We start from the raw sequence: 16,638 nt of genomic DNA, 5'->3' as shown, positions 1-16,638 counted from the left end.
ATCGAAACTCAAAATTTCGACCAGAAAAAAAAACGACAGTGGTACCCCTTACGTTTTTTTTTTTCGGGCGAAAAATTAAGTTTCCCCAATCTTCTCAAAACTCTGGATTCTGATAGAGGGCCATGAGACTTAGACCTGAGTGCAAAAATGGAGGCTCTAGACCCTTCCAGAGCTGAGATATCGAAACTCAAAATTTCGACGAGAAAAAAAAACGACAGTGGTACCCCTTTCGTTTTTTTTTTTTGGGCGAAAAATTAAGTATCCCCAATCTTCTCAAAACTGTGGATTCTGATAGAGGGCCATGAGACTTAGACCTGAGTGCAACAATGCAGGCTCTAGACCCTTCCAGAGCTGAGATATCGAAACTTAAAATTTCGACCAGAAAAAAAAAACGAAAGTGGTACCCCTTACGTTTTTTTGGGGGGGGGGGCGAAAAATTAAGTTTCCTCAATCTTCTCAAAACTCTGGATTCTGATAGAGAGCCATGAGACTTAGACCTGAGTGCAAAAATGGAGGCTCTAGACCCTTCCAGAGCTGAGATATCGAAACTCAAAATTTCGACCAGAAAAAAAAACGACAGTGGTACCCCTTACATTTTTTTTGGGGGGGGGGGGGGGGGGCGAAAAAATAAGTATCCCCAATCTTCTCAAAACTCTGGATTCTGATAGAGGGCCACGAGACTTAGACCTGAGTGCAAAAATGGAGGCTCTAGACCCTTCAAGAGCTGAGATATCGAAACTCAAAATTTTGACCAGAAAAAAAAACGACAGTGGTACCCCTTACGTTTTTTTTTTTCGGGCGAAAAATTAAGTTTCCCCAATCTTCTCAAAACTCTGGATTCTGATAGAGGGCCATGAGACTTAGACCTGAGTGCAAAAATGGAGGCTCTAGACCCTTCAAGAGCTGAGATATCAAAACTCAAAATTTCGACCAGAAAAAAAAAACGACAGTGGTACCCCTTACGTTTTTTTGGGGGGGGCGAAAAATTAAGTTTCCTCAATCTTCTCAAAACTCTGGATTCTGATAGAGGGCCATGAGACTTAGACTTGAGTGCAACAATGGAGGCTCTAGACCCTTCCAGAGCTGAGATATCGAAACTCAAAATTTCGACCAGAAAAAAAACGACAGTGTTACCCCTTACGTTTTTTTTTGGGGGGGCGAAAAAATAAGTATCCCCAATCTTCTCAAAACTCTGGATTCTGATAGAGGGCCATGTGACTTAGATCTTAGTGCAAAAATGGAGGCTCTAGACCCTTCCAGAGCTGAGATATCGAAACTCAAAATTTCGACCAGAAAAAAAAACGACAGTGGTACCCCTTACGTTTTTTTGGGGGGGGCGAAAAATTAAGTTTCCTCAATCTTCTCAAAACTCTGGATTCTGATAGAGGGCCATGATACTTAGACCTGAGTGCAAAAATGGAGGCTCTAGACCCTTCCAGAGCTGAGATATCGAAACTCAAAATTTCGACCAGAAAAAAAAACGACAGTGTTACCCCTTACGGTTTTTTTTTGGGCGAAAAATTAAGTTTCCCCAATCTTCTCAAAACTCTGGATTCTGATAGAGGGCCATGAGACTTAGACCTGAGTGCAAAAATGGAGTCTCTAGACCCTTCCAGACCTGAGATATTGAGATCCCACTTAGCATTTATGCCAATGAAAGCTTTAGCTTAAGTTCTGTCAGGAAGACTCAATTAGCGCGTCATATATTACCTCATTCCTATCCAATCAGGTGTTAACAGTCACAGTATAAAAGACTGGTACTTACACTCGTCTGAATTTGCAGATGCTGACACTGCCATTTACCTCCATCCACCCCAACCACCACCAAGATGGTACCTTCCCCTCCATCCTCCCCATCACCACCACCAGGGTGGTCCCTTCCTTACCTCCAGGGGGTCGGCTGCGCCCCCGCCTTCATCTCAGGCGGGACATGCAGATTTGGCTAACCTCGCTTTGCTCGCTAAGGACGGGGCCTACGCCAAAGAACTCATAAATGTATGCTTGCTGAGCTGTCAATAAATGTATTCTGCTTTTCAACTTATCTCCTGAGTCTTTCTGGTAGAATTATAAATATCTCAGCTCTGGAAGGGTCTAGAGGCTCCATTTTTGCACTCAGGTCTAAGTCTCATGGCCCTCTATCAGAATCCAGAGTTTCAAGAAGATCAGAGAAACTCAAAATTTCGACCCCCCCCCCCCCCCAAAAAAACGACAGTGTTACCCCTTTCGTTTTTTTTTTTTTGGGGGGGGGCAAAAAAATACGTTTCTCCAATCTTCTTGAAACTCTGGATTATGATAGAGGGCCATGGGACTTAGACCTGAGTGCAAAAATCGAGGCTCTATGGCAACCAAACGTCACTGGTGAGACAAACGTGCAATGGACAGACGGTCAGATTACGTTTTGGCAGGGGAAAAACTGATCAGAAAATGTAATGAAAATGTAACAGAAGTTGTAGAAATGTACTGGAGTAGAAAGTATAATAATTGCTGCAAAATGTAACGAAGTAAAAGTAAAAAGTATGCGCTATTTATTCTACTTAAGTAAAGTAAAGATACGTGAAAAATGCACTTAAGTAAAGTAACAAAGTATTTGTACTTCGTTACATTCCACCACTGGTTACACGACAGATACCCGTCCTAACTGTACATGTGCATCAGATACCTGTGTGTGTGTTTACAGGGGTTTCACGTCAGATACCTGTCCTAACTGTATACGTGCATCAGATACCTGTGTGTGTGTTTACAGGGGTTTCACGTCAGATACCTGTCCTAACTGTACATCTGCATCAGATACCTGTGTGTGTGTTTACAGGGGTTTCACGTCAGATACCTGTCCTAACTGTACATCTGCATCAGATACCTGTGTGTGTGTTTACAGGGGTTTCACGTCAGATACCTGTCCTAACTGTACATCTGCATCAGATACCTGTGTGTGTGTTTACAGGGGTTTCACGTCAGATACCTGTCCTAACTGTAGGCCTATATGTGTATCAGATACCTGTGTGTGTGTTTACAGGGGTTTCATACGAGATACCTGTCCTAACTGTACTGAAACATTCTCTTTATTTACACACTCACAGTCATGTCAAAGATGTTTCTTTTGAAGTTATCTGTGAAGGGGGTTTTAATTATTATTTAAATGTAAAGGTACTTTAAAAGTGGACTGTAAACTAATCATTAGTAAAGGACCAATTTTTTTTCAATTTCTATAGATGAAAAAATCTAATTTAAAACGTACCTGCAAATAAGACACAGTCACCAAAATCAAAACACCACAGCACACTGATATATACAACCTGTATTTATGAAGTAGTGCAGATATCAGTACATAAATGATTTAATGTCTCATTTCAGCTATACAAGTGATCTGCTCATTCCACTCATTTCTCCATCTCCATCATCATCATCCAAACCCAGTGCTTTGCTGAAGATTGAAACCCTTTTGATAAACATGCACAGCTGTTGCATAGAAATCACCTCTATATTCTCTTTCATGCAACTTAATAGTTTTTCTTTAATTTAATGTGTGAAACAACTGACTTTGAATAAAGAAGGGCAAACCACAATCTGTCTATTTTAGGGCTTGATTTTCTTTTCTTTTTTTCATTTGTTCAGAAATGATTTAAAATATAGACTTGCTGGTGAGGTCAAGCTGGGGAGAGAAGTGAGTGGCACTGCCAAAGAAACAAAGAAAGGCTTGGCAAACCAAAAACTGACTACATGGTCTAAAAAAATCACAGATAAATATGCAGTGTAGTGACCCTGTCTGTCAACATTTCTGGGTTAAAAAAAAAAACCCTGAAGAGTTCAAATAAGATATTTTAGCACAGCAATGACTTTGCAACACTGACCTCATGTGGCAACTTTAGGAAAGGAAGGGGTCATGGTGTAGGACAGAATCCAGTGTCTTTTAATACTCCAGATTGTTGTTTGGGGAGAAATTGTGCTTTTTGGGGGGGCGAAAAAATAAGTATCCCCAATCTTCTCAAAACTCTGGATTCTGATAGAGGGCCATGAGACTTAGACCTGAGTGCAACAATGGAGGCTCTAGACCCTTCCAGAGCTGAGATATCGAAACTCAAAATTTCGACCAGAAAAAAAAACGACAGTGGTACCCCTTACGTTTGTTTTGGGGGGGGCGAAAAATTAAGTTTCCTCAATCTTCTCAAAACTCTGGATTCTGATAGAGGGCCATGAGACTTAGACCTGAGTGCAAAAATGGAGGCTGTAGACCCTTCCAGAGCTGAGATATCGAAACTCAAAATTTCGACGAGAAAAAAAAACGACAGTGGTACCCCTTTCGTTTTTTTTTTTGGGCGAAAAATTAAGTTTCCCCAATCTTCTCAAAACTCTGGATTCTGATAGAGGGCCATGAGACTTAGACCTGAGTGCAACAATGGAGGCTCTAGACCCTTCCAGAGCTGAGATATCGAAACTCAAAATTTCGACCAGAAAAAAAAACGACAGTGGTACCCCTTACGTTTGTTTTGGGGGGGGGGGCGAAAAATTAAGTTTCCTCAATCTTCTCAAAACTCTGGATTCTGATAGAGGGCCATGAGACTTAGACCTGAGTGCAAAAATGGAGGCTGTAGACCCTTCCAGAGCTGAGATATCGAAACTCAAAATTTCGACGAGAAAAAAAAACGACAGTGGTACCCCTTTCGTTTTTTTTTTTTGGGCGAAAAATTAAGTTTCCCCAATCTTCTCAAAACTCTGGATTCTGATAGAGGGCCATGAGACTTAGACCTGAGTGCAACAATGGAGGCTCTAGACCCTTCCAGAGCTGAGATATCGAAACTCAAAATTTAGACTAGAAAAAAAAACGACAGTGGTACCCCTTACGTTTTTTTTGGGGGGGTGAAAAATTAAGTTTCCTCAATCTTCTCAAAACTCTGGATTCTGATAGAGGGCCATGAGACTTAGACCTGAGTGCAACAATGGAGGCTCTAGACCCTTCCAGAGCTGAGATATCGAAACTCAAAATTTCGACCAGAAAAAAAAACGACAGTGGTACCCCTTACGTTTTTTTGGGGGGGGGCGAAAAAATAAGTATCCCCAATCTTCTCAAAACTCTGGATTCTGATAGAGGGCCATGAGACTTAGACCTGAGTGCAAAAATGGAGGCTCTAGACCCTTCAAGAGCTGAGATATCGAAACTCAAAATTTCGACCAGAAAAAAAAAAACGACAGTGGTACCCCTTACGTTTTTTTTGGGGGGGGGGCGAATAAATAAGTATCCCCAATCTTCTCAAAACTCTGGATTCTGATAGAGGGCCATGAGACTTAGACCTGAGTGCAAAAATGGAGGCTCTAGACCCTTCCAGAGCTGAGATATCGAAACTCAAAATTTCGACCAGAAAAAAAAACGACAGTGGTACCCCTTTCGTTTTTTTTTTTTGGGCGAAAAATTAAGTATCCCCAATCTTCTCAAAACTGTGGATTCTGATAGAGGGCCATGAGACTTAGACCTGAGTGCAACAATGCAGGCTCCAGAGCTGAGATATCGAAACTTAAAATTTCGACCAGAAAAAAAAAAACGACAGTGGTACCCCTTACGTTTTTTTGGGGGGGGGGCGAAAAATTAAGTTTCCTCAATCTTCTCAAAACTCTGGATTCTGATAGAGAGCCATGAGACTTAGACCTGAGTGCAAAAATGGAGGCTCTAGACCCTTCCAGAGCTGAGATATCGAAACTCAAAATTTCGACCAGAAAAAAAAACGACAGTGGTACCCCTTACGTTTTTTTTGGGGGGGGGGGGGGGGGGGGGGGGGGGCGAAAAAATAAGTATCCCCAATCTTCTCAAAACTCTGGATTCTGATAGAGGGCCACGAGACTTAGACCTGAGTGCAAAAATGGAGGCTCTAGACCCTTCCAGAGCTGAGATATCGAAACTCAAAATTTCGACCAGAAAAAAAAACGACAGTGGTACCCCTTTCGTTTTTTTTTTTTGGGCGAAAAATTAAGTATCCCCAATCTTCTCAAAACTGTGGATTCTGATAGAGGGCCATGAGACTTAGACCTGAGTGCAACAATGCAGGCTCCAGAGCTGAGATATCGAAACTTAAAATTTCGACCAGAAAAAAAAAAACGACAGTGGTACCCCTTACGTTTTTTTGGGGGGGGGGCGAAAAATTAAGTTTCCTCAATCTTCTCAAAACTCTGGATTCTGATAGAGAGCCATGAGACTTAGACCTGAGTGCAAAAATGGAGGCTCTAGACCCTTCCAGAGCTGAGATATCGAAACTCAAAATTTCGACCAGAAAAAAAAACGACAGTGGTACCCCTTACGTTTTTTTTGGGGGGGGGCGAAAAAATAAGTATCCCCAATCTTCTCAAAACTCTGGATTCTGATAGAGGGCCACGAGACTTAGACCTGAGTGCAAAAATGGAGGCTCTAGACCCTTCAAGAGCTGAGATATCGAAACTCAAAATTTTGACCAGAAAAAAAAACGACAGTGGTACCCCTTACGTTTTTTTTTTTCGGGCGAAAAATTAAGTTTCCCCAATCTTCTCAAAACTCTGGATTCTGATAGAGGGCCATGAGACTTAGACCTGAGTGCAAAAATGGAGGCTCTAGACCCTTCAAGAGCTGAGATATCAAAACTCAAAATTTCGACCAGAAAAAAAAAACGACAGTGGTACCCCTTACGTTTTTTTTGGGGGGGCGAAAAATTAAGTTTCCTCAATCTTCTCAAAACTCTGGATTCTGATAGAGGGCCATGAGACTTAGACTTGAGTGCAACAATGGAGGCTCTAGACCCTTCCAGAGCTGAGATATCGAAACTCAAAATTTCGACCAGAAAAAAAACGACAGTGTTACCCCTTACGTTTTTTTTTGGGGGGGCGAAAAAATAAGTATCCCCAATCTTCTCAAAACTCTGGATTCTGATAGAGGGCCATGTGACTTAGATCTTAGTGCAAAAATGGAGGCTCTAGACCCTTCCAGAGCTGAGATATCGAAACTCAAAATTTCGACCAGAAAAAAAAACGACAGTGGTACCCCTTACGTTTTTTTGGGGGGGGGGCGAAAAATTAAGTTTCCTCAATCTTCTCAAAACTCTGGATTCTGATAGAGGGCCATGAGACTTAGACCTGAGTGCAAAAATGGAGGCTCTAGACCCTTCCAGAGCTGAGATATCGAAACTCAAAATTTCGACCAGAAAAAAAAACGACAGTGTTACCCCTTACGGGTTTTTTTTGGGCGAAAAATTAAGTTTCCCCAATCTTCTCAAAACTCTGGATTCTGATAGAGGGCCATGAGACTTAGACCTGAGTGCAAAAATGGAGTCTCTAGACCCTTCCAGACCTGAGATATTGAGATCCCACTTAGCATTTATGCCAATGAAAGCTTTAGCTTAAGTTCTGTCAGGAAGACTCAATTAGCGCGTCATATTACCTCATTCCTATCCAATCAGGTGTTAACAGTCACAGTATAAAAGACTGGTACTTACACTCGTCTGAATTTGCAGATGCTGACACTGCCATTTACCTCCATCCACCCCAACCACCACCAAGATGGTACCTTCCCCTCCATCCTCCCCATCACCACCACCAGGGTGGTCCCTTCCTTACCTCCAGGGGGTCGGCTTCGCCCCCGCCTTCATCTCAGGCGGGACATGCAGATTTGGCTAACCTCGCTTTGCTCGCTAAGGACGGGGCCTACGCCAAAGAACTCATAAATGTATGCTTGCTGAGCTGTCAATAAATGTATTCTGCTTTTCAACTTATCTCCTGAGTCTTTCTGGTAGAATTATAAATATCTCAGCTCTGGAAGGGTCTAGAGGCTCCATTTTTGCACTCAGGTCTAAGTCTCATGGCCCTCTATCAGAATCCAGAGTTTCAAGAAGATCAGAGAAACTCAAAATTTCGACCCCCCCCCCCCCAGTGTTACCCCTTTCGTTTTTTTTTTTTGGGGGGGGGCAAAAAAATAAGTTTCTCCAATCTTCTTGAAACTCTGGATTATGATAGAGGGCCATGGGACTTAGACCTGAGTGCAAAAATCGAGGCTCTATGGCAACCAAACGTCACTGGTGAGACAAACGTGCAATGGACAGACGGTCAGATTACGTTTTGGCAGGGGAAAAACTGATCAGAAAATGTAATGAAAATGTAACAGAAGTTGTAGAAATGTAGTGGAGTAGAAAGTATAATAATTGCTGCAAAATGTAACGAAGTAAAAGTAAAAAGTATGCGCTATTTATTCTACTTAAGTAAAGTAAAGATACGTGAAAAATGCACTTAAGTAAAGTAACAAAGTATTTGTACTTCGTTACATTCCACCACTGGTTACACGACAGATACCCGTCCTAACTGTACATGTGCATCAGATACCTGTGTGTGTGTTTACAGGGGTTTCACGTCAGATACCTGTCCTAACTGTACATCTGCATCAGATACCTGTGTGTGTGTTTACAGGGGTTTCACGTCAGATACCTGTCCTAACTGTACATGTGCATCAGATACCTGTGTGTGTGTTTACAGGGGTTTCACGTCAGATACCTGTCCTAACTGTAGGCCTATATGTGTATCAGATACCTGTGTGTGTGTTTACAGGGGTTTCATACGAGATACCTGTCCTAACTGTACTGAAACATTCTCTTTATTTACACACTCACAGTCATGTCAAAGATGTTTCTTTTGAAGTTATCTGTGAAGGGGGTTTTAATTATTATTTAAATGTAAAGGTACTTTAAAAGAGGACTGTAAACTAATCATTAGTAAAGGACCAATTTTTTTTCAATTTCTATAGATGAAAAAATCTAATTTAAAACGTACCTGCAAATAAGACACAGTCACCAAAATCAAAACACCACAGCACACTGATATATACAACCTGTATTTATGAAGTAGTGCAGATATCAGTACATAAATGATTTAATGTCTCATTTCAGCTATACAAGTGATCTGCTCATTCCACTCATTTCTCCATCTCCATCATCATCATCCAAACCCAGTGCTTTGCTGAAGATTGAAACCCTTTTGATAAACATGCACAGCTGTTGCATAGAAATCACCTCTATATTCTCTTTCATGCAACTTAATAGTTTTTCTTTAATTTAATGTGTGAAACAACTGACTTTGAATAAAGAAGGGCAAACCACAATCTGTCTATTTTAGGGCTTGATTTTCTTTTCTTTTTTTCATTTGTTCAGAAATGATTTAAAATATAGACTTGCTGGTGAGGTCAAGCTGGGGAGAGAAGTGAGTGGCACTGCCAAAGAAACAAAGAAAGGCTTGGCAAACCAAAAACTGACTACATGGTCTAAAAAAATCACAGATAAATATGCAGTGTAGTGACCCTGTCTGTCAACATTTCTGGGTTAAAAAAAAAAAAACCCTGAAGAGTTCAAATAAGATATTTTAGCACAGCAATGACTTTGCAACACTGACCTCATGTGGCAACTTTAGGAAAGGAAAGGGTCATGGTGTAGGACAGAATCCAGTGTCTTTTAATACTCCAGATTGTTGTTTGGGGAGAAATTGTGCTTTTTGCAGGTAGACCATAGTCAAGGTCACTCTGAAACAAATGTTGGATATGTAGAAGAGTCCGAAAGTGAAGTCAGATGATTTTAAATAGTTTTTGGCTATGCTTTGGGAGGGGGAGTTGGTTGACTGGTTGTCAGGAGAGAGTTTGCTTCAGCAAAGACAAGACAGAGACATACAGACATTCATTCAATCCCATTTATCAGTCACAGATACATAGTGCAAAACATGTGTAGTCCCAATTTATGTAGTTTCTGTGACATTTATAATCAAAGAAGAATCCAATCAGAACCAGATTTGACTCCATCACACTAAGTCTAAGCCAGTCTGGAGGAGGGTGCGTGACTGTTTTCTGCTGCCATAAGGGGCTGTTTTGTGTCATGTGACAACAATGTTGCATGTTTAACTAGATCTGAACAGGGGGCAAGTGTCTGTAAGCAATGCTTTCTGTGATCAACACATAATAATGCATGTTTTATCTGGAACATAATACTGGAGGAAGTGCCTGCATCTGCTTATTACATGCATTCATAAGGCACCCACAGTGAGAACAAAAACGTCACAAAAATCCATCAGATGAGTCCTAATGTTGTTGACCTTCCAAGCAGAGGTTTGTTGACCGTGTTGGATTACGAATGTGATTGTTCACAGATTTAGATTCACTAAAAGAACTAGTTTGTTGCATAGACAGTAAGGTCAGTTAGAGTTTAAACTGTTTGCTGAAAACAGAGCCAGAGAGGAAAAGCTTGACCTCACCAAAATGATTTGTTTACTTTGATATTTTTTGTTTGTATCATATCTGTGTAAATATAATTTTCACAAACATATTTGAACTATTTTAGGGGGAATATCATTGTCTTTGTCAATATTAATTGCAACTGCTGTCAAGAGACAGTTCTCTTAACATCTAAATTAAACACAAAACAGTTTCGGATGAGTATTTTAATGGTGATTTCTTTTTACAAGAATCCTGATCTTTCGCCCTGGCCAAAAAAAAAACAAACAAACAAACCGTAAACAGTAAAAGTTGCGTTTCCATATGCAAGAGATCTCGGCTAACGCGCATGTTTGCCGTCTAAATTCAGCCAGGGGCACTTTAAAACAACTTTTAACTTGTTAGATTTTCATAAGTTGATAAAAATGATTTTTTTTTTTTTAATTAGACGCTGCAGTTCATAGAAGTAAATCTCGTTTACTAGTATATATACAAATATATATATATACAATCTTTTTCATTATAGCATGACAAAAATCACAGACACCCTATTTTATGTGTACTAATTTTACAATCAAAGAGTGATGTAGGGGGGCAGAGATGATAAAAAGCAGCATATTTGTACACGTACGGGGGGTGTTTGATCGTACTTCCTCTTAGTTCAGGGAAGAATAACTTTGCACTTTAAATTCGTATCACGATAACCTAATAAATACGATCAATGAGATTATACATAGTACATTTGAGCTCCTTCTGGATGGAGCTGTATTCACACACACACTGCCACATTATATTCACGTATTGTGACTGAGACTTCGTCGAGTGTAGTTTGGACTGAATCAAGCTCACCTCAGCACTGTGAAGCGTCTCACATGATTAAAACCATTACTACGAGCAGCAGGTGGAAGACGTGTGCGGCCTCAGGTGAGAGAATGGTGTTCCATACCGAACATTTTCCCATAATGCACAGTGCGTGCGCGTATGCATGTGTGGGGCTGTGTAAGGATGTCGATCCTAATACCGCACCAGATTTCTCTCTCGGAAAGTCCTCTCTGTCACTTTTTCTCTCTCTCACACTCACTTGGAAGAGCAGAGCAGCTAAAACAAGCGGCATCGGTTACTACATACAATATATTGCTTCAAGAAAACGCTTCTAAAATATTAAGGGCTATAATAGTCATCCTCAATAATCTAAAGTGCCTTTTCTGTGAGAGTCGAGCAGGGCGGCTGAACGGGCCCTCTGATGCTGGGATACGTTCATATACTGATTCTTTCACAGACGTTCTCTTCAACACATTGGCACACGCACACAGACACACATCGACACATTCGAGGGACATAATCAATTACATCTGTCCTGGAATCAGGCTGTCAGGACAAACAGAGCGACAGAGACAGAGAAATGCAAGTCCTGTCTTCTCTCTGGAAAGATGGAGGGATAGATGAGTAAATAAACGTGTCGAGAGATGAGTCATTTGCTTTTTCCCGAAGTGCTGGAACCCCTGGAACCCCGGGAACCCCGGGAACCCCGGTCTCCTCCTTCGCCCCTCTCTCTTTCCTCCCTTTCACCTCTATCTCCTCTCTCTTTCTCAGATGCGTCCCTCTTTTCTGAGCTTTTGTCCGATGCCTCGATTTTATCTGATCGGTCTGAACGCTCAGACTTCTCTGACCTCTCTGATCTCTCCGCCCCCTCCAATGGCTCCGCCCCTTCAGAACGCTCCTTGCGCTCTGATTTGTCAGGGTCAGTTGAGGAGTTTGTGGCTTTCTCCCACTTGGCAATGTCCGCGATCTCTTTCAGGCTTGCGTTGATACTGTTGACCCAACCTTTCAGATCCTCCTGCGAGACAGAATACACACACAATTTTAATAGGGCCACAATAGACAAAATACTCTGATCTTTTTCAATCAGATGGGGCTTTGTCGTTACCTCATCCTTAGCCAGGAAGATGTAGTCCCCTTCAGCAGTGGTCCTGAAAATAACAAACACATAAATTAGAAACACATAAATAGCCTATATATGAATAAGGTGTTAAAATGGGAAGATCATATGAAGTTAATATGTTGAGAAGGTTGCCTTTGTCATACGGTACTGTACGCTACCGTCCAAAAATTTGGAGTCAGTTAAATTTTTTAATGTTTTGCTGTAAGCTTCTTTTCTATTTTATTATATTTTAAAATGTAATTTATTCCTATAATTTCATCATCATTACTCTAGTCTTCAGTGTCACATGATAAAAATTTCTTCTTAGTATTGAAAACAATTACATTTTTGTGTAAACTGTGCTACATTTGACAATATTCTGTAGAATGAGTAAAAGGTTCAAAAGAACAGCATTTATTTGAAATAGAAATTATTGGTAAAAATATAAATGCAAGGAAGGTATTCATTTGTTTAAAAAAGATTGTTATTAACTTTTAAAAAGCATCTAAAAAATAAAACAATTAAACATTAAGTCAATCCTTCAGTATGTCCTAACCCATATCAACCGGGTTTCAATAGAAAATAAATCAACACAAAAACTTCAAAAAGCATCAGGTCTTGTTGGAATGTAGTTTGAAAGTGCATTTCCTGCATAGTTGTTTGCTATTGTTTTTTTGTAGATTAGCAGGCAAAGCAGTATTATTAAAGATCAGTTGTACCTGAGAATGAAGACATTCTTCTTCTTTTTGTATCCGTTGGTAGTGTCAAATTCGCAGATGGCCAGGTTGAGAAGTGGCTCATCGTTGAAGGGTGTGGTCTTGTGTCGTGCGTCCTTGTAGAAACCAATCTCCCCTTGTTTGAGCACGCAGAACATATTAACCCACGACTTGCTGCAGGAAGTGCAAAAGGTTAGGAAAAAAACTTTGTGAGTTATTAGGCCATACCAAGGCATTTGGTATTGCTATTATCAGACAAGCACACTCAGAACAGCATTACTACTATTCACAGGGCCATGACCACCAATGACCCCCAGTCCCCAATATTCAGAACAATGGTTGATCAATATGGGTTTTAAATGACATAAAAATAAATTTGGTCCCACAATCTTGAATATTACATCTTTGACTATTCATAATACATTTGAAATGAACCTCAGTGTGTCGTATATACACTTAACCCTATACTGCACAACGTATATTTTAAGTATGTAAAAAGGGTTAATATCACACTGAATTCATCATATTCAGTGACAGCTCATTCAATGTACATCATTTACTGTACCAGAATGTAATCTACCTCTAGCTTTTAAAGTTGCAGGTTGCAAGTCATGTTTGCAGCAACAATTTTATGTACATCAATTCATGTAATTTATCCTTGCAGACTGGGTTTGTTTACTATCTAACAATATGCATGCTATTCTGAACACAGTGTTAATTGTGGATGAAATTAACATAATTAGCTAATAGCTAGGTAACATGATTTCTAGTGTATTAGCAGTAGCAATGAAAAGCATTTAGATTATTCATAAGATTATAATGATCAGAAAAAAATCATGAATAGTCATTAGCAGCTAGTAAGACACAAACCTGTTTGGGCTTCTCTCTTTCCCTTCCTCTTCGTGTTTCCTGTACAAAAAGCCCTCATGTTGGACTGTGTGGGTAGGAGGCTGATGTGTGGATGGGCCACCCTGAGCGGGCGCAGAACGGGACCTCCGTGGCTCTTCGGGTTCTTTTGGACGAGGTCTTCGCCGTGGTTTGGGGCGGTCACGAGCTCGAGGGCGATCCAGGCGGCTCCCTGGTGCAGAGAGGCTACTGGATGGTCTGTACGCCTCTCCCTTCGCCTAAAAAAGAAGATATTCTTTGTGCATGTACGAACCGTTTGTTGATACTGAGTGTGTATATAAGTATAAATAAGGTGTGTTTTGCATGACATTCAAGTGCTTTCTTTGCTTAGAAAAAATATGCACATACAGTACTGTACCAAACTTTCACTTATATCTACATAGAGCTAAATCAAAGTTTGCATAAGATCAATCTAACCTAACTAAATAAATAATTTAAGAGTCTGAGCTGAGATCACCACTGTGCCCTTGAACAAGACCGGGACACTCCAGAGGCACTGTACCTGCAGTAGGTCTACTCTTATTTCGACTTTGAATGATACAAATGGCACAAAAATCCTAAACCTTTAAATCAGTGATGTGTGGACTGATTTAAAAGTAAAGAGAATCACCTGAACATACACTACCGATGAGTTTGGGGTCAGCAAGTTTTTTTTATAAAGCAATTAATACTTTTATTCAGCAAGGATCCAATAAATCGATTAAATGTAACTTTAACATGGCTACAATTTTCTTTTCCATACATCAAAGAATCCTGAATCAAACAATACATCACGGTTTGCACAAAAAATATTTAAGTCTTCGACATTGATAATATTGAGAATTGTTTCTTGAGCACCAAATCAGCCTATTCGAATTTATTATGTGACACGGAAGACGGTTGCTAATGGAATCAGATTTGCCATTAAAGAAATTGCATTTGAAAACATATTCAAAGGTGAGCCTCGGAAAGTTCTTACCAACCCCAAACTTTTGAAACCAAACGTGGTGTATTACTAATTGTTTAGAGGACGCATTAAAATGGTGATGGGGAATGTGATGTATGATGTGAATTAAATTTATGACAAATATTAAATTCAGTACAGACACATGACACATACATGGCAAGCTTCTCTCTCCTGCACTTGCTCAACAATCTCAGCCATAGTGGAACGCTTCTCCCTAAAAAAGATGAGAAAGCCAACTTAGAAGTTAGATACCCACATACAGATAAGAACACACACATACACAGATTTGTTATTTTTTCATGGTAGGGACTTTCTTTTGACTTCTATGCTTTTATTTTGAACTAATTATACTTTCTAAATCTTAACCATAGACATTATAGTTTCTAAATCTTAACCATAGACTTAGCCCTCACTACAAACTTTCAGCATTTTTATATAATCATTTACAGTATATTTCGTTATTCATTCAGTATAATTTTGTACACATTTTTATAGAAATTTTTTAGATTTGGTTTAGCATTTGTTTTTATTTTTCCATTTAAGGTTTTGTAATTTTGTTATGTGCTTTTGTCAGTTTTAATAGTTTTTTTTAATTATTTATTTCAGTTTTAGTAGTAATTTTTATTTTATTGCAGTTAATTGCCAAGGAAACATTTCTAATTTTAGTTTTCCATCTAATATTTATATACTTTACTTTATTGCAATTAACTTTTTTTGTTTGTTTTAGTTAACAATTACAGCACTGCTCATTACTTAGTACGTTTATTAAGCTTCATTGGCTGAGTTCAGGTTTTACTTTCCTTGTGGGGATCTTAAACATTAACCCAAACCCTAAACACATCTCTAAAAGCTAATGCATTTTAGTATTGAAAATAATACATTTCCTTTACTTCATTTATGAATTATTTTTATCTTTAAGGACATCACAGAAAGGAGGTTTTGGTCCAAACTATATATACACACACTCACCCAGATGGTTTCTTGTCGGACGGCTCTTTCCCAGATTCTGCATCGCTAGAGTCATGTTTCTGTACTCTCTGCCTACCACTGGCCTCCTGCTCACTGGACGACTGTCTCTCCAGTCTTCGACGGTAACGCTCCTGCCTAACAATCATCGGGAGCTCGTTAAGTCGCGCCTGTATCTCCTGCTCGCTGGAGGTCTGTCGGCCAAGCCGGTACTCTCTCTCCCGCCGCAGGTGATCCATCTGCGGGTCAGAGCGGCTTCCCCGGGGGTCTCTTTGTAAACGGCTGTGGATCATCTCCAGGGAGGGGTCCAGGCCCATGGTAGGAGCTGGGACGCCTGCCCCTCCACTGGCGAGCTGAGCTCGGTGAGCCTCCAGTAAAGGTGGAACAGCTTTGTGAATGTGGTTGATTTTAGGCTGAAAGCAGTCAGCTTTCAGGTGTTGCCAAGGATATCCTATTTTGGGCTCTACCACCCCCACAGCACCTAAATGGTTCAGGCTATGGTAGCTGGAGCCATCCTCTCCTAAACCACCCTGTTGGTTTAGTCCAGTGTAGCTGGAGCTGTTCACCCCCAAGACACCAACTTGTTGGTTTAACCCCTGATAGCTGGAATTATCCAACCCTGAAACACCCTGTTGTTTTAGCCCATGGTAGAAAGAACCCTCCACCACAAACCCTGATGGCTGGTTTAGCCCGTGGTAGGAGGAGCCATTCATAATGGGCGTGTAGTTGTTCAGGTTGGACAGGAGCCGCTGAGGGAGTGTGTGTGCCACCACCTGTTCTGTGGGGTGCATGAGGTCCGGCCCAGGCTTAGACTCCGGAAGAGAGTCCTGAAGAGGGTTACGGAAAAGAGAGGAGGACGAGGACGAGGAAGAGGAGCTGGGCACAAGGCAGGAGAGAGGGAACATCTGCCTGCTGAGGAGAGAGGAGGTAGAAGGTGGCCTGCTCGCTTCCTCCTTCATCTTCTCTGCCTGCAGATGGAGGAGAAAGA

The 16,638-nt window shown here is 40.6% G+C and overlaps 1 protein-coding gene across 1 annotated transcript in view; it reads right to left on the bottom strand.

Moving 5' to 3' along the window:
• Positions 1-8,817: 8,817 nt before the first annotated feature.
• sptbn4a (spectrin, beta, non-erythrocytic 4a) overlaps positions 8,818-16,638 on the bottom strand; it is a 28,866-nt gene continuing 21,045 nt past the window's right edge. Inside the window, exons 16-21 of the mRNA XM_039659320.2 lie at positions 15,654-16,618; positions 14,838-14,898; positions 13,703-13,956; positions 12,836-13,006; positions 12,123-12,165; positions 8,818-12,032 (exon numbers count right to left, since the gene is read on the bottom strand). Coding sequence (XP_039515254.2) covers positions 11,667-12,032; positions 12,123-12,165; positions 12,836-13,006; positions 13,703-13,956; positions 14,838-14,898; positions 15,654-16,618 — 1,860 coding nt within the window. The 3' untranslated portion in view covers positions 8,818-11,666. The remainder of the gene's footprint in view (positions 12,033-12,122; positions 12,166-12,835; positions 13,007-13,702; positions 13,957-14,837; positions 14,899-15,653; positions 16,619-16,638) is intronic.

The sequence above is a fragment of the Pimephales promelas genome, chromosome 4 (genome assembly GCF_988280905.1).
Source record: "Pimephales promelas chromosome 4, fPimPro1.hap1.1, whole genome shotgun sequence".
NCBI lineage: Eukaryota > Metazoa > Chordata > Actinopteri > Cypriniformes > Leuciscidae > Pimephales > Pimephales promelas.
This window is presented reverse-complemented; position numbering and strand designations above follow the sequence as displayed.